Here is a 16,721-nt window from a genome sequence, read left to right on the forward strand (position 1 = left end):
ATGTAATTTGTTCGTCGACCACCATGGTATATTAAATACGAACAATGTTATTTCTTTTTTGCTATATTTAGCATAAATAAGTTAATGATTTTGAAGTGAACCAAAAATACCAAAACCAATTATTTACAGACTTTTCACCATTATCTACCAAAAAAAAAAAAAAAAAAAACTAGAGGTTTTTGTTGATAGAATTTACAAATTTTTCTGACACGATCGGATCGGGTGAACAACCTATCATAGAAAAGATCTTCTAAATAGTTTTTCCTGATTTACAACATGCAAGTTAACTTTAGAAAAAGAATATTGTAAATTCACCAAATGAAGTACTATGAGTTTATGTAGGATTAAAGAGCCTAAAAAAGATAAGAATACACCATGACATTACCTCAAAGACACTTATTAGATATGCTGTCATGAAAAGATAAGTGGAAGAAAAACAGCTCTCATATCCATAAGCACCTAATCCCAAAAATTGAATAACATATATCACATCCATGCAGAGATCGCATAAAGAGACAAAAAAAGAATTGTTTACTTATAAGATCAACACTCACGTGTGTGCATGCGTGCGTTGGGGGGTGTGTGTGTTTGAGAGAGAGAGGAGTCTCCACTAGGAAGAGAAAAAGAAAGCAAGCAGAAACCCAATATCAACCCAAGAAAAGAAACATGCATTATCTGATCATCAGAAACCCGATCTTTTGTCTCAAAGTGTATCGAAAATTTGAGATAATTGAAAATACCAACCATAATAAAATCACAAGAGCAGGTAGAAGTATTTGATTTGATTCTCGCAGGCATGTAACAGACAATATGAAGAGATTTTTGATATTGCAAACAAAAAACATCAGCTATTGCTATTTTTAAATGACTAAACAAAAACAACCCAGACCTCATCAGTTACAACAGTTGGAAAAAATAAAAAGGTCGTAATGCCTACTCTTCAGAAAGTAGAGGGAGTGTCTATAGCATGATACATGCGAGCAAAATTTAAGCACAACTGGCGGTCCCTCTCATCTCCCCAACCTCCCCAACCCTTGAAGCCAGCTTTATATCCAGACTGAAGCTTATGAACATGCACTTCCCATTCAGATTTGATATTAGCAACTTTATCAATCTCTTGCACATCAATTTTTACCACACCATTGTCAATGCAAGCATTATTCTCCCCCTGGCCCTGATGGAGACCGCACTTCCCAAAGTGAACTGCACTGGTCCTAGGCCCTCGTAATGTGTAAACAGAGCCACCAAATGATGGGTAAACAGTTGCCCACATTGTTATATCCCAATTGTAGTCATCAAAGAAACAAAATTCTCTAGCCTTCTTATGGATTTTCCTCCAAACAGTACGATTAAAGGAATAACCCACATTCCCCATTTTCTCTGCAACCAAAACATCCCACCCCTCTCCCCTTGAATTCACATCCAAAGGTGCTAAATTTGCAGCATAACAATCAGGGCATTTATGAGGCTTCAATTCTGTAAGTATCTGTAAATTGCGATATGCATTGGGAAGTATGAAGTGGTCCTCCTCTATAAAAAGAACATGACCTGAGTGTCCTTGGGTTTCCTTCAATCCATCCCACACTGTGTTCATCATCCACCACCAGTGATGCTTTAACGACACAATCTTTGGTGATCGATGGTTTCCATACTGATCAGGGCTCCCTTTACAATGCTTCTTTGCTGCGTCATCTTTATCCTTACAGTCATTCGTTGAGACTCCCGGGAAGCTTTTATGAAAGATATGGGGGGAGTAGGGAGCAAATATCTGTTTCACCCGACAAAATTTGATCTTCTCGACGATCTTGTTCATCTCTTCAAAGTTCCCATCATGGCTAACTATCAGTAGAGTTTCACTTATTCCCACCACTCGGGACAGGCTCTCCACAGCCACACGGAGATATTGGGGACGGTTATGTACATAGAGTACAATAGTTATATGATCCTTGGCTAGTCTCGGATATAGATCTATATTTCTTGGTGGCAACTGGTTTCGCTTCTCCAATTGAATCGACAGCTTATTTTGTTTAGGAAGACCAATTTTTTCTCTAGAATGTGAATAACTATAATTATCTTCATCTATTTCATCCAAAGGCCGTGAATTAAAAATTGAAGTTGAATTTGTTCCAAGAAGAAATATCAGTAACAATACCCCTAACAATGTGATAACAACTAAAGATAAGAAACGGCGGAAGGCCGCAATCTTAAAATGGGGTTTCTTGTTAGTAGCCATAAAATTAAGTCACTAATAAGACAGTGTCAAAGACTCAAATAGGTTCCATGGACTGTACGATTACAGCATCCATAGAGTTAGAGCTCAGAGAAACAAAAGCCACCAAGATTCACCAATGAAGAAAAACCAAAACTTGATTCTAAATTAGATTCCAACATCAAAAACTGCACCAACCCATTTGAGAACAGAAAGGAAAGTAAAAGGGTAAGTATCAAAAACCTCTATTACAGCCCCCAAACTGAAACTGAAGCATCCAGAGCTCGTTTAGACCGAAAGAACCGAAACTCGTGTCCCCTCGTTGCTGCGATTCAACCGGCTTCCACGGATCAGGGTTTTGCCATAGAAGTATAGCAAAACCTTGGTGGAAAAAGCAGGGAATACCGGGTGGGTTGTTTCAGAAAGTTGAAAACATTTGCGATCAACGGACTTTATTGGACAGTTGACGGACTTGAAGAACCGAAGAGGCAACAGAAGAACAGAGAGGTAAATGGCAGGAAATTTCCTTTCTGATGACTTTTCCCTTTGCTTCGGCGTCAAAAGTTGAAACTTGGATGTGGAGTTAGTTTGCTCCCGGGTCTAATCAAATAGCTACAGACTTCTCAGACTTCGAGGGATTGCTTCAGTTAACTCCAACAAATAATAAATAAATAATAATAATAATAATAATAATAACAACAACATTACGAATGTGCTCTATGGATAAGGATAGCCCTGCAAAGGTTTACCAAATGTTCACAATTTAGGAATTAAAAAAATTTAAAAATAACAAAATAATTATATAAATTATTTTTTATAATTTTTTTAAAATAAGATACTACGTAACTTCCTTAATATTATTTTTAAAATTATCGTTAGAGTATTTAATTTATTGATTAAAAAAATAATTATTAATAAAGTTAAAGGTATTATTTGATTGTAAACCGGTTAAAAGGGATAAATTTTATGGTGATGCACCAATATAGAAAAGGGAATGGTGCAGCTGATTTTCTTGCTAGAGAGAGAGAAATGAAAAAAAAATGTGATTTATGAAAGAGGGTCATCATTACCTCGTCCTCTTAAGGGAATTCTTTACTTGCATAAGTGGGGTCTCCCATTGTTTCGTAAATAGGTGGTTTAGTTTTAGTTTTCATGGGTGGCGTTCCGTAAATAGGTGGTTTAGTTTTAGTTATCATAAGTGGAGTAAGTCCTATTGGGATGGGTGGTTTTTGATTGGTCTTTTATTGTTTTGTTGATTTTATTTTTTTGCTAGTTTTGATCTCTGAATTTCAAATTATGTTTATTAACAAGTTGAAAGGTATCTCCGTGGTTTATTGCAGGCTATAACAATTTATTTATTTATTTATTAATGTAAACACCAAACAACAGGCTAGAGTGGCACTAGTTCTACGGCCACACACATGGGATCCCGCGGCAAATGTTTTTTTATTGTTTATTTTTTAATCTATCTTTTTAATGCTCTTAAATATTTTTAAAATAAAAGAAATTCTTAACATCTTTAAAAAAATATTTTCACTAAATTAAAAAAAAAAAAAACCAACTTTAGCATTTTTATAACAAATTATCAAGTCAGTTCAAGTTACACCTAATTCTATTAAGGATCCCACGTGTAATTGGCAATCAAATGCCGTGGAATCAAGATTTAAAAGTCAGAATCCTCTATCATGGATATTACTAAGGTCACCACTCACATTTTTTTAGAGAATTCTTCACTACTCTAGAGTCTTCTAGATCTTTGCAGAATATTCTAAAATATTGTGAAATATTATTGAATTGTATAGAATCTTCTAAAAGATTATAGAATCTTCACACTATCATTTTGTAAATATATTGTAAAATATCCTAAAATAAAGGTTTAGAACATTCTCAATATTAGATTATTGACAAGTGTCATAATCCTAACCATTCTTTTTTACCAAGAATCGCTAGAAATAAGGGATGCCTAATTTGTTCAAAGCATCAAGCAATAGAGCAATTAAACATTATCTAGAACTTCTCTCTCTACTTTCTCTCTCTTGAAGTGTGTTCTCTTCTTAGTGTATTTGGAAAGACTTATTTAAAGGATTTGGATGGAAAAAACACATCTAAGACTGCACAGATAGTTTGAAAATTATAAATCCGTGACAATTGGTATTAAAGCTATCGAGGTTGTTATGGCGGATAAAAGTGAGATCATCATTGAGCCTCAGGAACTCTGAAAGAGCAAAAGAATGAAAGAGGTGAATCTGTCTTTGGAAACTCGTCTTGACGAGATCGAGAAGACCATGTAAAAGATGATGTCCAAGATGGAGGAATGAGAAAAGTCTCAGAAGGAAGTGAGCACTCTCAACAACACTGTTGCCAAGATGAAGATGGCAGTGATGAATATTAAGGATCGACTTCACATTGTGAAGCAAAGTTTGGAGTAGCTAGAGTTGGAGGGCCAATTCGAGGTGGTAGCGAAATTGAAACTAATTATCCAATAGCCAGCATGCATGCATATAGAAAACCTTTACAAAAGATTGGCAAGGCTTGTTGCTGGTATTAATTGGGCCCACAACGTGGACTCGTGCCTACAACAGTTGGCCCATAATTAGCATTCTATTTTCTTTATAAAAATAAAAAATAAAAACCCCACTGAAAATAAATATATTTCTAATTAATTATATTATGATCTATACATGATCTATAAAAACACATATTTTTAAACTTTTATCATAGAGTGTATCTCTTAGACTTTTATCTATAGAGTATATTCTATATTCCGTCTTAGACAGAATATAGAGTTTGTTAACTCTATTTTAGATGGAGTTGTGATGTCTCTCAGATAGTGGTTTGTAGAAATTTACAGTATGAACTAAATTACATCAATCACAATTATGTATTGAAAAATTATTAATATTATAGTTAACTTATAAGGTATGTTTCATGTTAAAATTGTAATGTCTGTTATTAATAAATACAGTATGTTTTGATAAAAATAAAAATAAAATAAATGGACACCCCGGTCACTTTCTCCACATGAATCAAGCATCAATTCATCATTTAGATACCCATGCATGCAAATTAGACCTGTAGCACCTGATGATTTAATTGGCAATGAAATCTGAAGCTAGCAATTATAATTTATGGTTAGTGATAGGATAGATTTATAGGTAGTGATAGGCTTACTATCATATCACTACCAATTTACTACTTATAAGGTATTAATATTTTTTATTTTTTTATTATTTTCTTTTAAGTATTTTTTTAACATTCTTAACTATTAAAAAAAATTAAAAAAATATATAATTTTACTAATAGTCACTTTCTTAATCATTAAGTAAAATAAAAAATTAAAAAAAATCAAATATAAAATGAATAATAAATAGGTAGTAAAATAATAATAATCCTATCATTTTTCATAATTTATAAGAATGCATTCGACGTGAGAGAGTGAGAGAGATCGCAGCTAGCTACCTAACTTTAAACATCACTAATACGATGATCATTGTTAGTAATTATACAGAGATCATCGATCGCCAAATCAAGATCAAAAGTACGTACTCATATACCGTGTAATTCGTTAAATGCTCCTTCCTTTAATTAATTGCCAGCTTTTTCCTTTTTTTTTTTTAAAAAAAAAAAATTTCCTTTACTAATTAACATAAACAAATTATTAAACAAAACAGATACGTATATATATATATATATTAGTTAATAAGAAAAGGTAGTCATTTAATTTCATTTGAAGTCGGTTTAATTGGACCGACCATGCACGACCATCTAACTTGATTAATAATTTGTTAGCTCTACGTACATCATTCAAAGCAATAATATATTAAATATTCATCTACGTACGTACGTACGTACTAATGATCTCAGTACCATTACAATGAAACATTCATCAAAACCTAGAGATGGTCCCCTCCCAATCTTCTCTTGAATCGATGTATACAAGACATATTAAAAAATGATATATATATAGTATATGGATGATCTGCTGCATGCATGCAGGGTTCTTGTTTCAAGGAATTAAAAGGTTCTGATCCATATATACATGCCAATAAGAATAATATATATTAATCTCGATCGATCGTTAATTTGTCTTTGAGTAAAAGAGTAGATCGCAAAGGATGATATTGATCCCAGTTATGGCCTCCTGGAACTGCGCGCGCGCGCTTTATACTGCAACTAGCACCTGCAATTGGCCGACAAGTGGCTTCATCTTCGTTACATTTTTTTTCCTTTCATAATTTAGATATTTATTCGTTTCCTCGATCTTCAAGCAATATTATAAATATATGTCTACTTACTTATCTTGATACAGGAGTTTTGCACATTAATATTAGAAAACAATACGGATCCGTGCAATATTCAATTTTAGAGGTATCTTGCACCGAGGTTAATTATAATAAATTAGAAGGGAAAAAAGACAAAAACAGTTCTTTTAACATGTTGTGTGATCATATTGTATTCCAAGATGACCCAACAAGATTTATAGGGTACGTTGAGGCCGCTCTAGATCATCATGCATGCATACGGCAAGATATATATATATATATATATATATATATTAAGGTTTTGTAATTTTTCATTTCCTCATTGTATGTTACTAGCTAGTCGAGACTAATTAAAAACAGCTAGCTAGCTAGTTAGTAATAATTTATTGGTCATGACGATCAGTTCGGTCTCTTATTTATAATCAAGCATATATATATATATATATATAAACAAATAATTAAGCTATATATTTTGGTTCCTTATTGATGTGATCATGACTGTTATGATCCAAATCGCAACCATTACAAATTAAATCTCATCTATCTAGAGGAGGTGGATGTTTTTTTTTTTTTTTAAATTTTTATTTGATTGTGTTTTATTAATAGTTAGATGAAGTTTATTTTTTCATATCTACAATTCAAGTAGCTAGTCGTCTGGATTTCAGATTATTATTATTTTTTTACTTTTTAAAATTTTCATTATAACAAGTTAAATACAATATCTCAACCTATTTTGTACATTCAAACACATATATATCTCAATTTATTTACATTTAAACATATTTTAATGGAATCTATAAAATATTACTATTCACATATTAAGTACTAGATTATTTGAGATTACCTCAACATCCAAATGTAGTCTTAGTATATTTATGAGTCCCGATACAAACATGAGAGAGAGAGAGAGAGAGAGAGAGAGAGGAGTGGCTGTAATTGATCAAGGGGTGTGTGTATAATCTTTCTACATATTAGGGATGAATTATCCCAAGAACCAGTAGTAGTAGTAGTACTTGAGCTAAAATATGTAGAATAATCTATGCATGATCACTCACATCATTTGAAGAAGTGGTGATGGAAGAGTTGGCCATGTGCCACCTGCATGCTTTAAGAGGCGGTCATAGACACGCCTCAAGAAAATGAGAAACCCAGCCATACATGCACGCACCGATTTGAGCCGGCTAATTCTGGCGTTGCTTTCCACCAGCTAGCAATGGTGGATGGGTGGGACATGCACTTTTGGTAGGTATTAGGGACACACTGATGGCCACTATGTTAAAGGCATGCTTGAAGCCATCATTAGTGGCGCAACCCTGAAAGCAAAATTAAAGCATTAATGATCATCGCCAAAACTTTTAAGTGCTCCTAATTATCGGAGACGGGAAGGGTACTTATTATAGCCTCAGTGTCAACGTGATCTTATGATCGATGTAATTTCTGTGAAAATTTATTTATATCAGATAAATATATATAACGCCATGCAAAACATAAAATTGATCATATGTAGTTGGGTTATTACTGCAATTATATCATGAGATAGAGTAATATATTTTAAAAATTTAGTCAGAACATTTGCTTGGCTTTTCATTATCTGTTAAATTGGTTCCACCTAAATATTCTTCTTTCGTTTCTTCGCAATGGGCACAGCTCTTTCTGAACCTGATGATAGTAACGAAAAAACTCATAAAAAACGTACAAAACGTGGGATAAAGTTGCCACTTCTTGCTTCAAATGACTGAGAATACGGTAGTGATAGAGACTCTCAGTCATTTCTATAAGAAAGTGAATACAATGTTAATTGGCGCGCGATTGCCTTTTTTCAGTACTTGAGGTCATTGCAGAGTCGTTTCTGAATTTCTAATTAAAGCTGTCTTCTGAGTACGTACGTGATCTCATGAGGTACCATTGAGTACTAGAAAATTGTTTGAATTAAAGAAAGTTCGTTTCAGCACAAAATGGGTCTTTTTTGTCCAGTTGGACGAGACCTTTGAATAAAAGAAAGCTTCTATAAATGGATGTTATTTGCGATAAAAGAAGCAAAGTGTGAGTCTTTGGATGATGAAGCTTCTGGCAGATCACTGGTATGGTTCTGTAGGGTTATTAGCCTTGGAGGTTCAGAGTACTAGAAAAGTAATACAGTTTTTTTCATCCCTTTCTTCCGGATGTTTTCATTTTCTTTGTCCCATCATGATTTTAATTTGTGGCCAGCCTAGAAATTGGAGGGGAAGTGCCATGTGGTGAGCGCAGGTATGTGCACATGGTTTCTCTCATTCCCAAGCCCTTAGACTGTGAACCGGTAGTGGGAAACCTGGGGTTTTTGGGGTTTTCAAGAGAATCAGTCGCAGAGGAACTCACCTCACCTGATTGGGTTTAGGAAACAAAAACCCAGTTTTTTAGGAACAATGGGGCCTGGGGAGCTGTGAGTCTGTGATAGGAGAAACAACTCGGTAACTTGGTTTCAGTGTATGTCAAATTTTAAAAGAAACAAACAAGAATTGAAGGACAATGTTTGCTTAGCTATCTTCTTTTGTGCATGCCAGTGCAGGTACACCTGTTGTTCAAATCTCTAAGAACAGTGCAATTGGGTTCGTTCTGGCGTGGTTTTTCTTGTTCATTCCCTTTTCATCTGCCTATTAATATCATCTGCAGATTCTGTTTGAATCCCATGAACGAAACCTTTCCCTTTTAGCTATTTGTCGTTTCTAGTAGTTGAGCAAGAAAAGCAGTGGAGCTTTAAACTGCTATTGCCATCTTGTTTCTACAAAAAACGCTATCCTCGCCTGCTCATGTATTCGCTTTTTCTATCTAATAATAGTAGATCCATCATCTAGTTTTACTTTGCTTTTTCAAACCTTAAAAGAAACACTTCAATGTCTCTTCTTTTGCACGCCCGTGATCTATATCATAGCTTAATTCCTATGTCTCAGTAAAAGTATCATGCATCTTTTAATTCCGTCCATTCTTATCTCCTGTTGATCTCATCTGCTGTTCTTCCGGTTCGATAAAAGCGAAAGTTAGTTCCTTTTTCTTGCATAATTACTTTTCTCGGGATAACTGATTAGTAGGCCGCTAGGCTTTTTCTAATTCATGAATCTGGTAAACACAGTTAAAGATCAAATGGCTTCTGCTTTATGTTGCTTTAGAAACCCACTACCTTGGTTTGCCGTTCTTGCTCCATTAATATTCCTGATTTCTGCTGGTTTCTCGGGCCTAGGGTTCTCATCCTTGTTCCAGCTTTCATCTACAGTATTTATCTTGTCTGCTATTTACTTCACATTCTCAAAGCGCAAACCAGTGGTAGCTGAGAACCGAGAAGAGGATATAGGGTCTGAACAAGAAAGTTCATCACAGATGGAAGATCATGTGCCAGAAGCTCAGCCCGAAAGTAAAACTAAAACACAAAAGGACAAATCCGAAGAAGGTATGAGTGAGATTCATGACCGCTTGGTCACATCACCTTATAATTCACGATCAGAGAGCGAATGGCAGTATAAGTACTACTTGTCGACAAGTGAGGAATCAGAAGTTGAGTGGCCGTTTCGAGATCAAAAGCTGGATCAAAGCCCAGATTGCTCAGATGGTTCGATTTCTGACGAGGAAAGTCTCATTGAAATTGCCCTTCCAAGTGGGCAGTATGTTGGTCATAACGAAGTGATCAAGACGAAGGATAATAAGCAACAGAAGGTGCCAGATCATTTATCTCAAGAATCCATTTTCCAGCCACGTTGTTTGATGGAGCTCTTATCTGAGATGAACGAGGAGGACAACTTGATTGAGATTGACATATCCATGGGCTCCATCAAGTGTTCAAGGTTTGAGATTGAAGCTTGAGTTGCGTTTTGGATCAGTACTTAAATATATATATATATATATATAAATGAATAACTTTACTATTACACATAGTTTTTGTTTTTTTGATCCTCCATGGATTTCGTTGAATGTAGGATGTCATACTTCAGGTGTACTTCCGTTAATTTGCTTTCTCTTGTTGCACTGTGAATTAGCTTCTGCTCCCAAACTTTGAATACCCGTTTAATTGTAATTAAGGCAGTAGTAGTAGTACTACTACCTGTACTATATATATATATATATGGACCTTTGTTTTCTGATCTTAATATATGTATGCACGTTGAAGTATTAAAATTAAGTTTGAAGGCCGTAACCACGAGTACGTTGATGGAATTCCACATGCATGAACTCCTTTTTGTCTCTGGTCCTCCATTAATGTTCCAGAAGTAGTAGTCATGTTCTAGTGGGGTTCCAGAAGACAGCTCATGAGCGGAGAGAACCAGTTAGCAGCTTGTTTTTAGACCATTAATCTAGCTAATTAATTCACTAGATTCAGATATAATCAATTACCAACGACTTTAATAATATGATTATGTCAATTTTTAATGATGGAAACTAAAGTACGTAGCTACTAAAATACTACTTTTGCTAGCTTTAATTTCCACGAAGCGTTAAATCAGCACCTGAGTAGCTCGCTCATGGCTAGGCGCTGGTCTTTCTCTTCAGCTTAATTAATTTCTTTTTTCTTATCTTGAAGATCATGAACAGAAGACTGATCACAAAGGTCGACTAAGCAATATAATATGCCAATGTTATATAAATATATATATATATATATATATATATAAAAGACATATAAAATCCAAACTGAGTATTAAATTAAAATCATATATAATTAAGTACTACGTTTAGAAAGTGAATATTTCATTCAATAATTTCTTGAGGAAATTAGTTTACTTTTTAACCAATTCTAGCCGGCTTTGCTGTTATTCTAAAGTCTTATATCAGATACCATGTGTCATAATTTAATTTTAAAGATGAATTTATAACAATCAAACGCTTCCGAACCACCCTCGCACCCAATTCTTATCGACAAATAAACGGTCCAGGTATACCCACGTGTCGTGCTTGATGCCATTATTACCTCAACGATCCAACGGACCCCAACACCTCTCCATCTCCAACTCTGCAACTCCACCCCATTCCCGGAGCTCCTCCTTGCTCAGCCCTATTCCCAATTCTGCCCTTCGCCTTTCCACCCAATCTCCTCCGAATCCCTCCCTCCTCAGACCGTACTTTCCATTCTGTGAATTAACAAGTTCTCCGTTCCTTTTTTTTACCAATTTCTTTCGAGTGTGTGGTTCTCTCTCTTCCTCTCTCTTTTCTTTTTTATGACGGGGCAGTTTTTCTTGGCTTTGTCTTTTCCTTCTGATATTAAATTTTTTTGTACCTCGGAAAACTTTTGACTTGGTTCTTTCGGCGGAAAAGTTTTGGAATTTAGCATGCAATGTCCGTTCATACCTCAAAAGTTTTGGAAATTAGTCTGTAATTTCTAAAACTCAAATAGACGTAGAAAATTGTGTCTGAAAAGCTTATACCGTGAGTTTTCTGAGAATCTTGATCATACCCGTATAATTTCACAGCTTAAACTTCTATACATGTTAGACCTATATGTTTTTCTAGCTTGAAGTTGTTGAACTGGGCCTATTTCAAGCAATTCTGTCAGAAATGGGTCTATTGAAGTTGGTGAATTCGATTCATTAGGTAGAATTCGATCACTCCCAGAAAAGCTTGTAGCTCAAAGTCGTTGAATAGGGTCTAGTTTGTGTAAATCAACCAGACGCAAAAGCGGAAAGCTCGATGGCTGATTCGGACAACGAGTCATCAGGGGGGCACAACAACAGCAACAACGCTAACAGCGACTTCTCGTCTCGAGAGCAAGACAGGTTCCTCCCCATCGCTAACGTGAGCAGAATCATGAAGAAGGCCTTGCCCGCAAACGCCAAAATCTCAAAGGACGCTAAGGAAACAGTGCAGGAATGTGTCTCAGAGTTCATAAGCTTTATAACTGGCGAGGCCTCGGACAAGTGCCAGAGAGAGAAGAGGAAGACGGTCAATGGGGATGACTTGCTATGGGCGATGACTACTCTGGGGTTTGAGGAGTATGTGGAGCCGCTCAAGATTTATCTGCAGAAGTATAGGGAGATGGAGGGGGAGAAGAGCTCGGTGGGGAGGCAATGTTGTTGGGAATTTGGACCTCCAAATTCACCCCCCCTAGGATCTACCCTTTGCAGGAATAACAAGAAAAATAGAGAAATAATAACAACACAAGAAATTTACGTGGAAACTCCAAAACAGGAGAAAAACCACCAGACCCAGAGAAGAAAATTCACTATGTGAAAAATTGTTACAATCACACAATTTTTCTCCTCACCACACCTACAAAGCTATCCCACTAGTAAAACTTTAACTTTACACCTCTTCCCCTTTTACAAAAGGTTAATAGAGGAATTTAACTAAAGTCAAAAGTTACTAGATAAGCTTTCAACTGGTGCACTTAAACTAAGAGGCTTAGCCTCCTATTTATAACTCAGCCTAATGCATAATTTTTTACATCCCACCGGTGTGGGACAAAATTGTTGCAATTAGTCAACAATCTCCACCTTGCAACTTTGACTGGTCCCACAGCCAAGCTCCACCTCAATGAAGATCTTCATAGCTTCCACTATCATGCTTCACCATAAAAGCATACCCACTTAGAATAAACCAATTCCAAGCATTTCACTTCGGCCCATGTCGAAAAACAACTTTGCTGAAAATTATGGTGTAACTTCCACGTTTGGCTTTCCTGGAAGTTCATCAGCCATCGACATGAATTTCCACCACACACCCTGCATCAATGCCAAACCAATGCCTGTGTGCAAACTTGTGGACCCGCTAACATTAACACATTCTCTATCATGGCAACTTTGGGAATTAGCGACATGCCATGAGGATGTACATGTCTCTTTTTAAAGAGCAAAATCTTCCATGGAGAGAGACACAATATTAGCATCATTTCCAGTATCTCCATTTACTGACTTGGAGCCACTTGCCGAACCTGCTCCAGTTTTTGGACAATTTTTCTTGACGTGCCCAGATTGTCCACACTCCCAGCAGACTACTTTCTTCTTCATGGAGTTCTTCATCTTCCCATTTCCAGCTGCTACCATCACTAAGTTCTCATGTGGAACATTACTTCCACTACTTAGTCTTCTCTCTTCAGAAAATATTTTACTGGTAACCTCTGAAAAAATTATTTTCTCCTTCCCATGTATCAAAATAGGTTTCATGTGCTCATAGGAAGGTGGAAGAGACCAGATGAATCTCAAGGCTTGATCCTCATCATCAATTTTAACTCCAATAGCTTCTAGCTCAGAGACAATGCCATTGAGAACACTTAAATGATCTGAAATAGCTGTACCTTCACTCATCCGCAGTGTATGAAACTGCTCCTTCAGGTACACACGATTTGAGACGCCCTTCGTCTGATACAACTCTTCAAGTTTTTCCCAGAGTTCCTTTGCCGTAGATATTCCATGCACATTTGCAAGAACATTTTTGGCCAAGCACAAACGTATCGCACTTGCTGTTCTCAAATCCAGATCCTCCCAATCTTCATCGCTCATTTTATATCTGCTACTTTCACCAGTCACACTAGTACCAGTGCTGACTTCAGGTGTTGGTCTGCCCTTCAATGATTTGTGTAATCCTGATTGAATCAAGACATCCTTGACTTGTACTTGCCACAAGCCAAAATTGATTCTCCCATCAAATTTCTCCACCTCAAATTTGACAAGATTTGAAGGCCTACTTCCTGACATTGCTTTGATGAATTTACTGTAGAAATGAATAGTACCTCACTAAGTCAGTTCCCAGGAAAGATTGGAGGGTCACAATGGACACACTTAAAATTTCCAATCTCCTAGACAGAACCTCCTTAGACTGTACGTATCCACACTACCACACCAAAGCTCCACCCCACAAAAAGAACCTAGTGGCTCTGATACCAATTGTTGGGAATTTGGACCTCCAAATTCACCCCCCCTAGGATCTACCCTTTGCAGGAATAACAAGAAAAATAGAGAAATAATAACAACACAAGAAATTTACGTGGAAACTCCAAAACAGGAGAAAAACCACCAGACCCAGAGAAGAAAATTCACTATGTGAAAAATTGTTACAATCACACAATTTTTCTCCTCACCACACCTACAAAGCTATCCCACTAGTAAAACTTTAACTTTACACCTCTTCCCCTTTTACAAAAGGTTAATAGAGGAATTTAACTAAAGTCAAAAGTTACTAGATAAGCTTTCAACTGGTGCACTTAAACTAAGAGGCTTAGCCTCCTATTTATAACTCAGCCTAATGCATAATTTTTTACATCCCACCGGTGTGGGACAAAATTGTTGCAATTAGTCAACAAATGTGAGAAGGATGGTGATGATGGGGCCGCTGCGGTCGGTGGAGGGACCGGTGGGGTGATGAGCTCTGAGGCAAGTGCTGGTGGTGGCTTTAATGGGGTTGGGGGAGTTTATGGAGGGATGTATGGTGGGGCAATGGGGCATCATCATGGGCACGTGTATGGCTCTGGTGGATTTCATCATGTGGGTATTGGTGGTGGTGTCATCGGGAAGGGTGGGTGAGGCGGCGGTGGCAGTGGTGGTGGTGGTGGTGCTTCCATTTTGAGGTCAAGGTAGGTGTCTAAATGAAGAATATAATAAAATGACTGTGTTACTATTAGGGTATTCGATTTGCTATCTTGTACCGTAATAATAGCCTAAAACTTGGTCGGAGTTTAGGGGGGAGGATATTAATCCGAAGTGGAGATAAGATAACGATGGTACGTGTAATTGTGGAGGTGATAAGATATGATGCATATTAGTAAAAACTGTAACCTGTAATAAATGATGGAGCACCAGTTCATATTGAGGGAGAGGAAGCATATATGTATTATATATATATATATAAGGACTTAATTGTAGTGTTGTTTGTTGTCCCTCTTGTTCTATATGGATGAAATATGTTTCTACTTTGATGGCACATTGGAAACTTTGGGAATGCTTGAACCGAGTTTTTTCTAGTCTTGACGGCTGACAGTTTCCCTTTTTAGACAGGGAATGTTTTAATGTGAAGTACGTATTCTTTTGAGGAAAAAGGTTCATCATTCATGACCCCAGTTTTAGCCATGCGTGTCAAATGGTTACGTGTATAACAGATTGGTAAAGAGGCACTCCATGCATTTAGATTGGTCGTGGAGATCTCTCTCTTCTTACCAGATTTTTCCATTTTAAGTTTAAGGTTGCCGCATAAAGACAGTTTCTTGTGCCCTTCATTCGTTGTCTCTACTGATAGATACCTTAATGAAAGCATACGGGAAACCGATTTTTGTGCATGTGAGTTCTGGTTTCTCAACAACATAATTGCGTAGGAAACACAGGAATCTGGAAAGTTTATAGCTTGGTATTTCAAATCATCTGGAACTTTGCTGGCTACAAGAATCCGGAGATCTACGAAGGAACGCCAAAAGCGAAGGCTGCTATCTGGGTCCCTACCGACGCTGGAGTGCGATAGCATGGGGAGCGAACGGGATTAGATGCCCTGTCTCTCAAATCATCCTAAATTCTAAGATGCGCTTGGATTTTGTTTCCCTTCATTTTCTTCTCAACTTCATGACTTTATTAAAGCAAAGTATGAATGCAACATGGGGGGTGCCGGGAGAGAGAGCGTTTATATTTTCAAATTCTCATTGCTAAGATTAGTAGCAAGGAACTCTTTTGTTTAGAGAGAGCTTTCCCACTCACGTTTTTGATTGAGGCCATCAAGTTTCTCTATGGGTGCTTGAATTGAAGGTACAAGGACTGGATCAGCTATGCCTTTCGGGCCTTGCATTCAGCAGTCTTGTTTGGAGCTCCATCGAGCTGCCTTGGCACCCGGATTTCTCTGCTATTTCACTCAGATTAATTAATCTCATAATATTCTGGAGGAAACGAAAGTAGGTTTTGTGTCTTTTTCTTTATTGAGAAAAAAAAGAGAGTGGTTCAGTATTTGTCTTCTAGGCCTTTTGACCCAGACCATGTAGGACCGATGGTTATGCGAGTTGTGAGGGAGGGAGGGAGGGAGGGATTCCCACTCCATACAGTAACAGAAGCATATGTGTACAGTCCAGTCCACTGTGGCGTACTAAAGTCCTAACTGCACACATAATAATTAATTACCAGCAAAAACCCCACTATTTTTTATTGACAGATAAATTAATATCACATCATGATCACATGATGATGATCAGTAAAATAAGTTAATTTAACAGCTAGCTAGTCTTCATTAATTTAGTATTTACGTGTGGAGACAGACTATATATTTTGTGGTAATTAAGCCAATTAGGATAATTAATATCAGAGAGCTGGTCGCACCAAAAC

General features: G+C 36.7%; 3 protein-coding genes across 3 annotated transcripts; 2 read left to right on the plus strand and 1 right to left on the minus strand.

Moving 5' to 3' along the window:
• Positions 1-749: 749 nt before the first annotated feature.
• On the minus strand, positions 750-2,838 carry LOC122306159 (alpha-1,6-mannosyl-glycoprotein 2-beta-N-acetylglucosaminyltransferase). The gene has a single exon (XM_043118592.1). It carries the CDS (start codon positions 2,231-2,233, stop codon positions 941-943), a length of 1,293 nt encoding a protein of 430 aa, XP_042974526.1. The 5' UTR covers positions 2,234-2,838; the 3' UTR covers positions 750-940.
• Positions 2,839-8,294: 5,456 nt separating this feature from the next.
• On the plus strand, positions 8,295-10,586 carry LOC122307737. The gene has a single exon (XM_043120808.1). It carries the CDS (start codon positions 9,559-9,561, stop codon positions 10,300-10,302), a length of 744 nt encoding a protein of 247 aa, XP_042976742.1. The 5' UTR covers positions 8,295-9,558; the 3' UTR covers positions 10,303-10,586.
• Positions 10,587-11,344: 758 nt separating this feature from the next.
• LOC122306634 (nuclear transcription factor Y subunit B-3-like) lies at positions 11,345-15,884 on the plus strand. The gene is made up of 2 exons (XM_043119074.1): positions 11,345-12,497; positions 14,729-15,884. Exons 1-2 carry the CDS (start codon positions 12,121-12,123, stop codon positions 14,946-14,948), a joined length of 597 nt encoding a protein of 198 aa, XP_042975008.1. The 5' UTR covers positions 11,345-12,120; the 3' UTR covers positions 14,949-15,884.
• Positions 15,885-16,721: the final 837 nt, after the last annotated feature.

Source organism: Carya illinoinensis, chromosome 4, assembly GCF_018687715.1.
Source record: "Carya illinoinensis cultivar Pawnee chromosome 4, C.illinoinensisPawnee_v1, whole genome shotgun sequence".
In the NCBI taxonomy this organism is placed as follows: domain Eukaryota; kingdom Viridiplantae; phylum Streptophyta; class Magnoliopsida; order Fagales; family Juglandaceae; genus Carya; species Carya illinoinensis.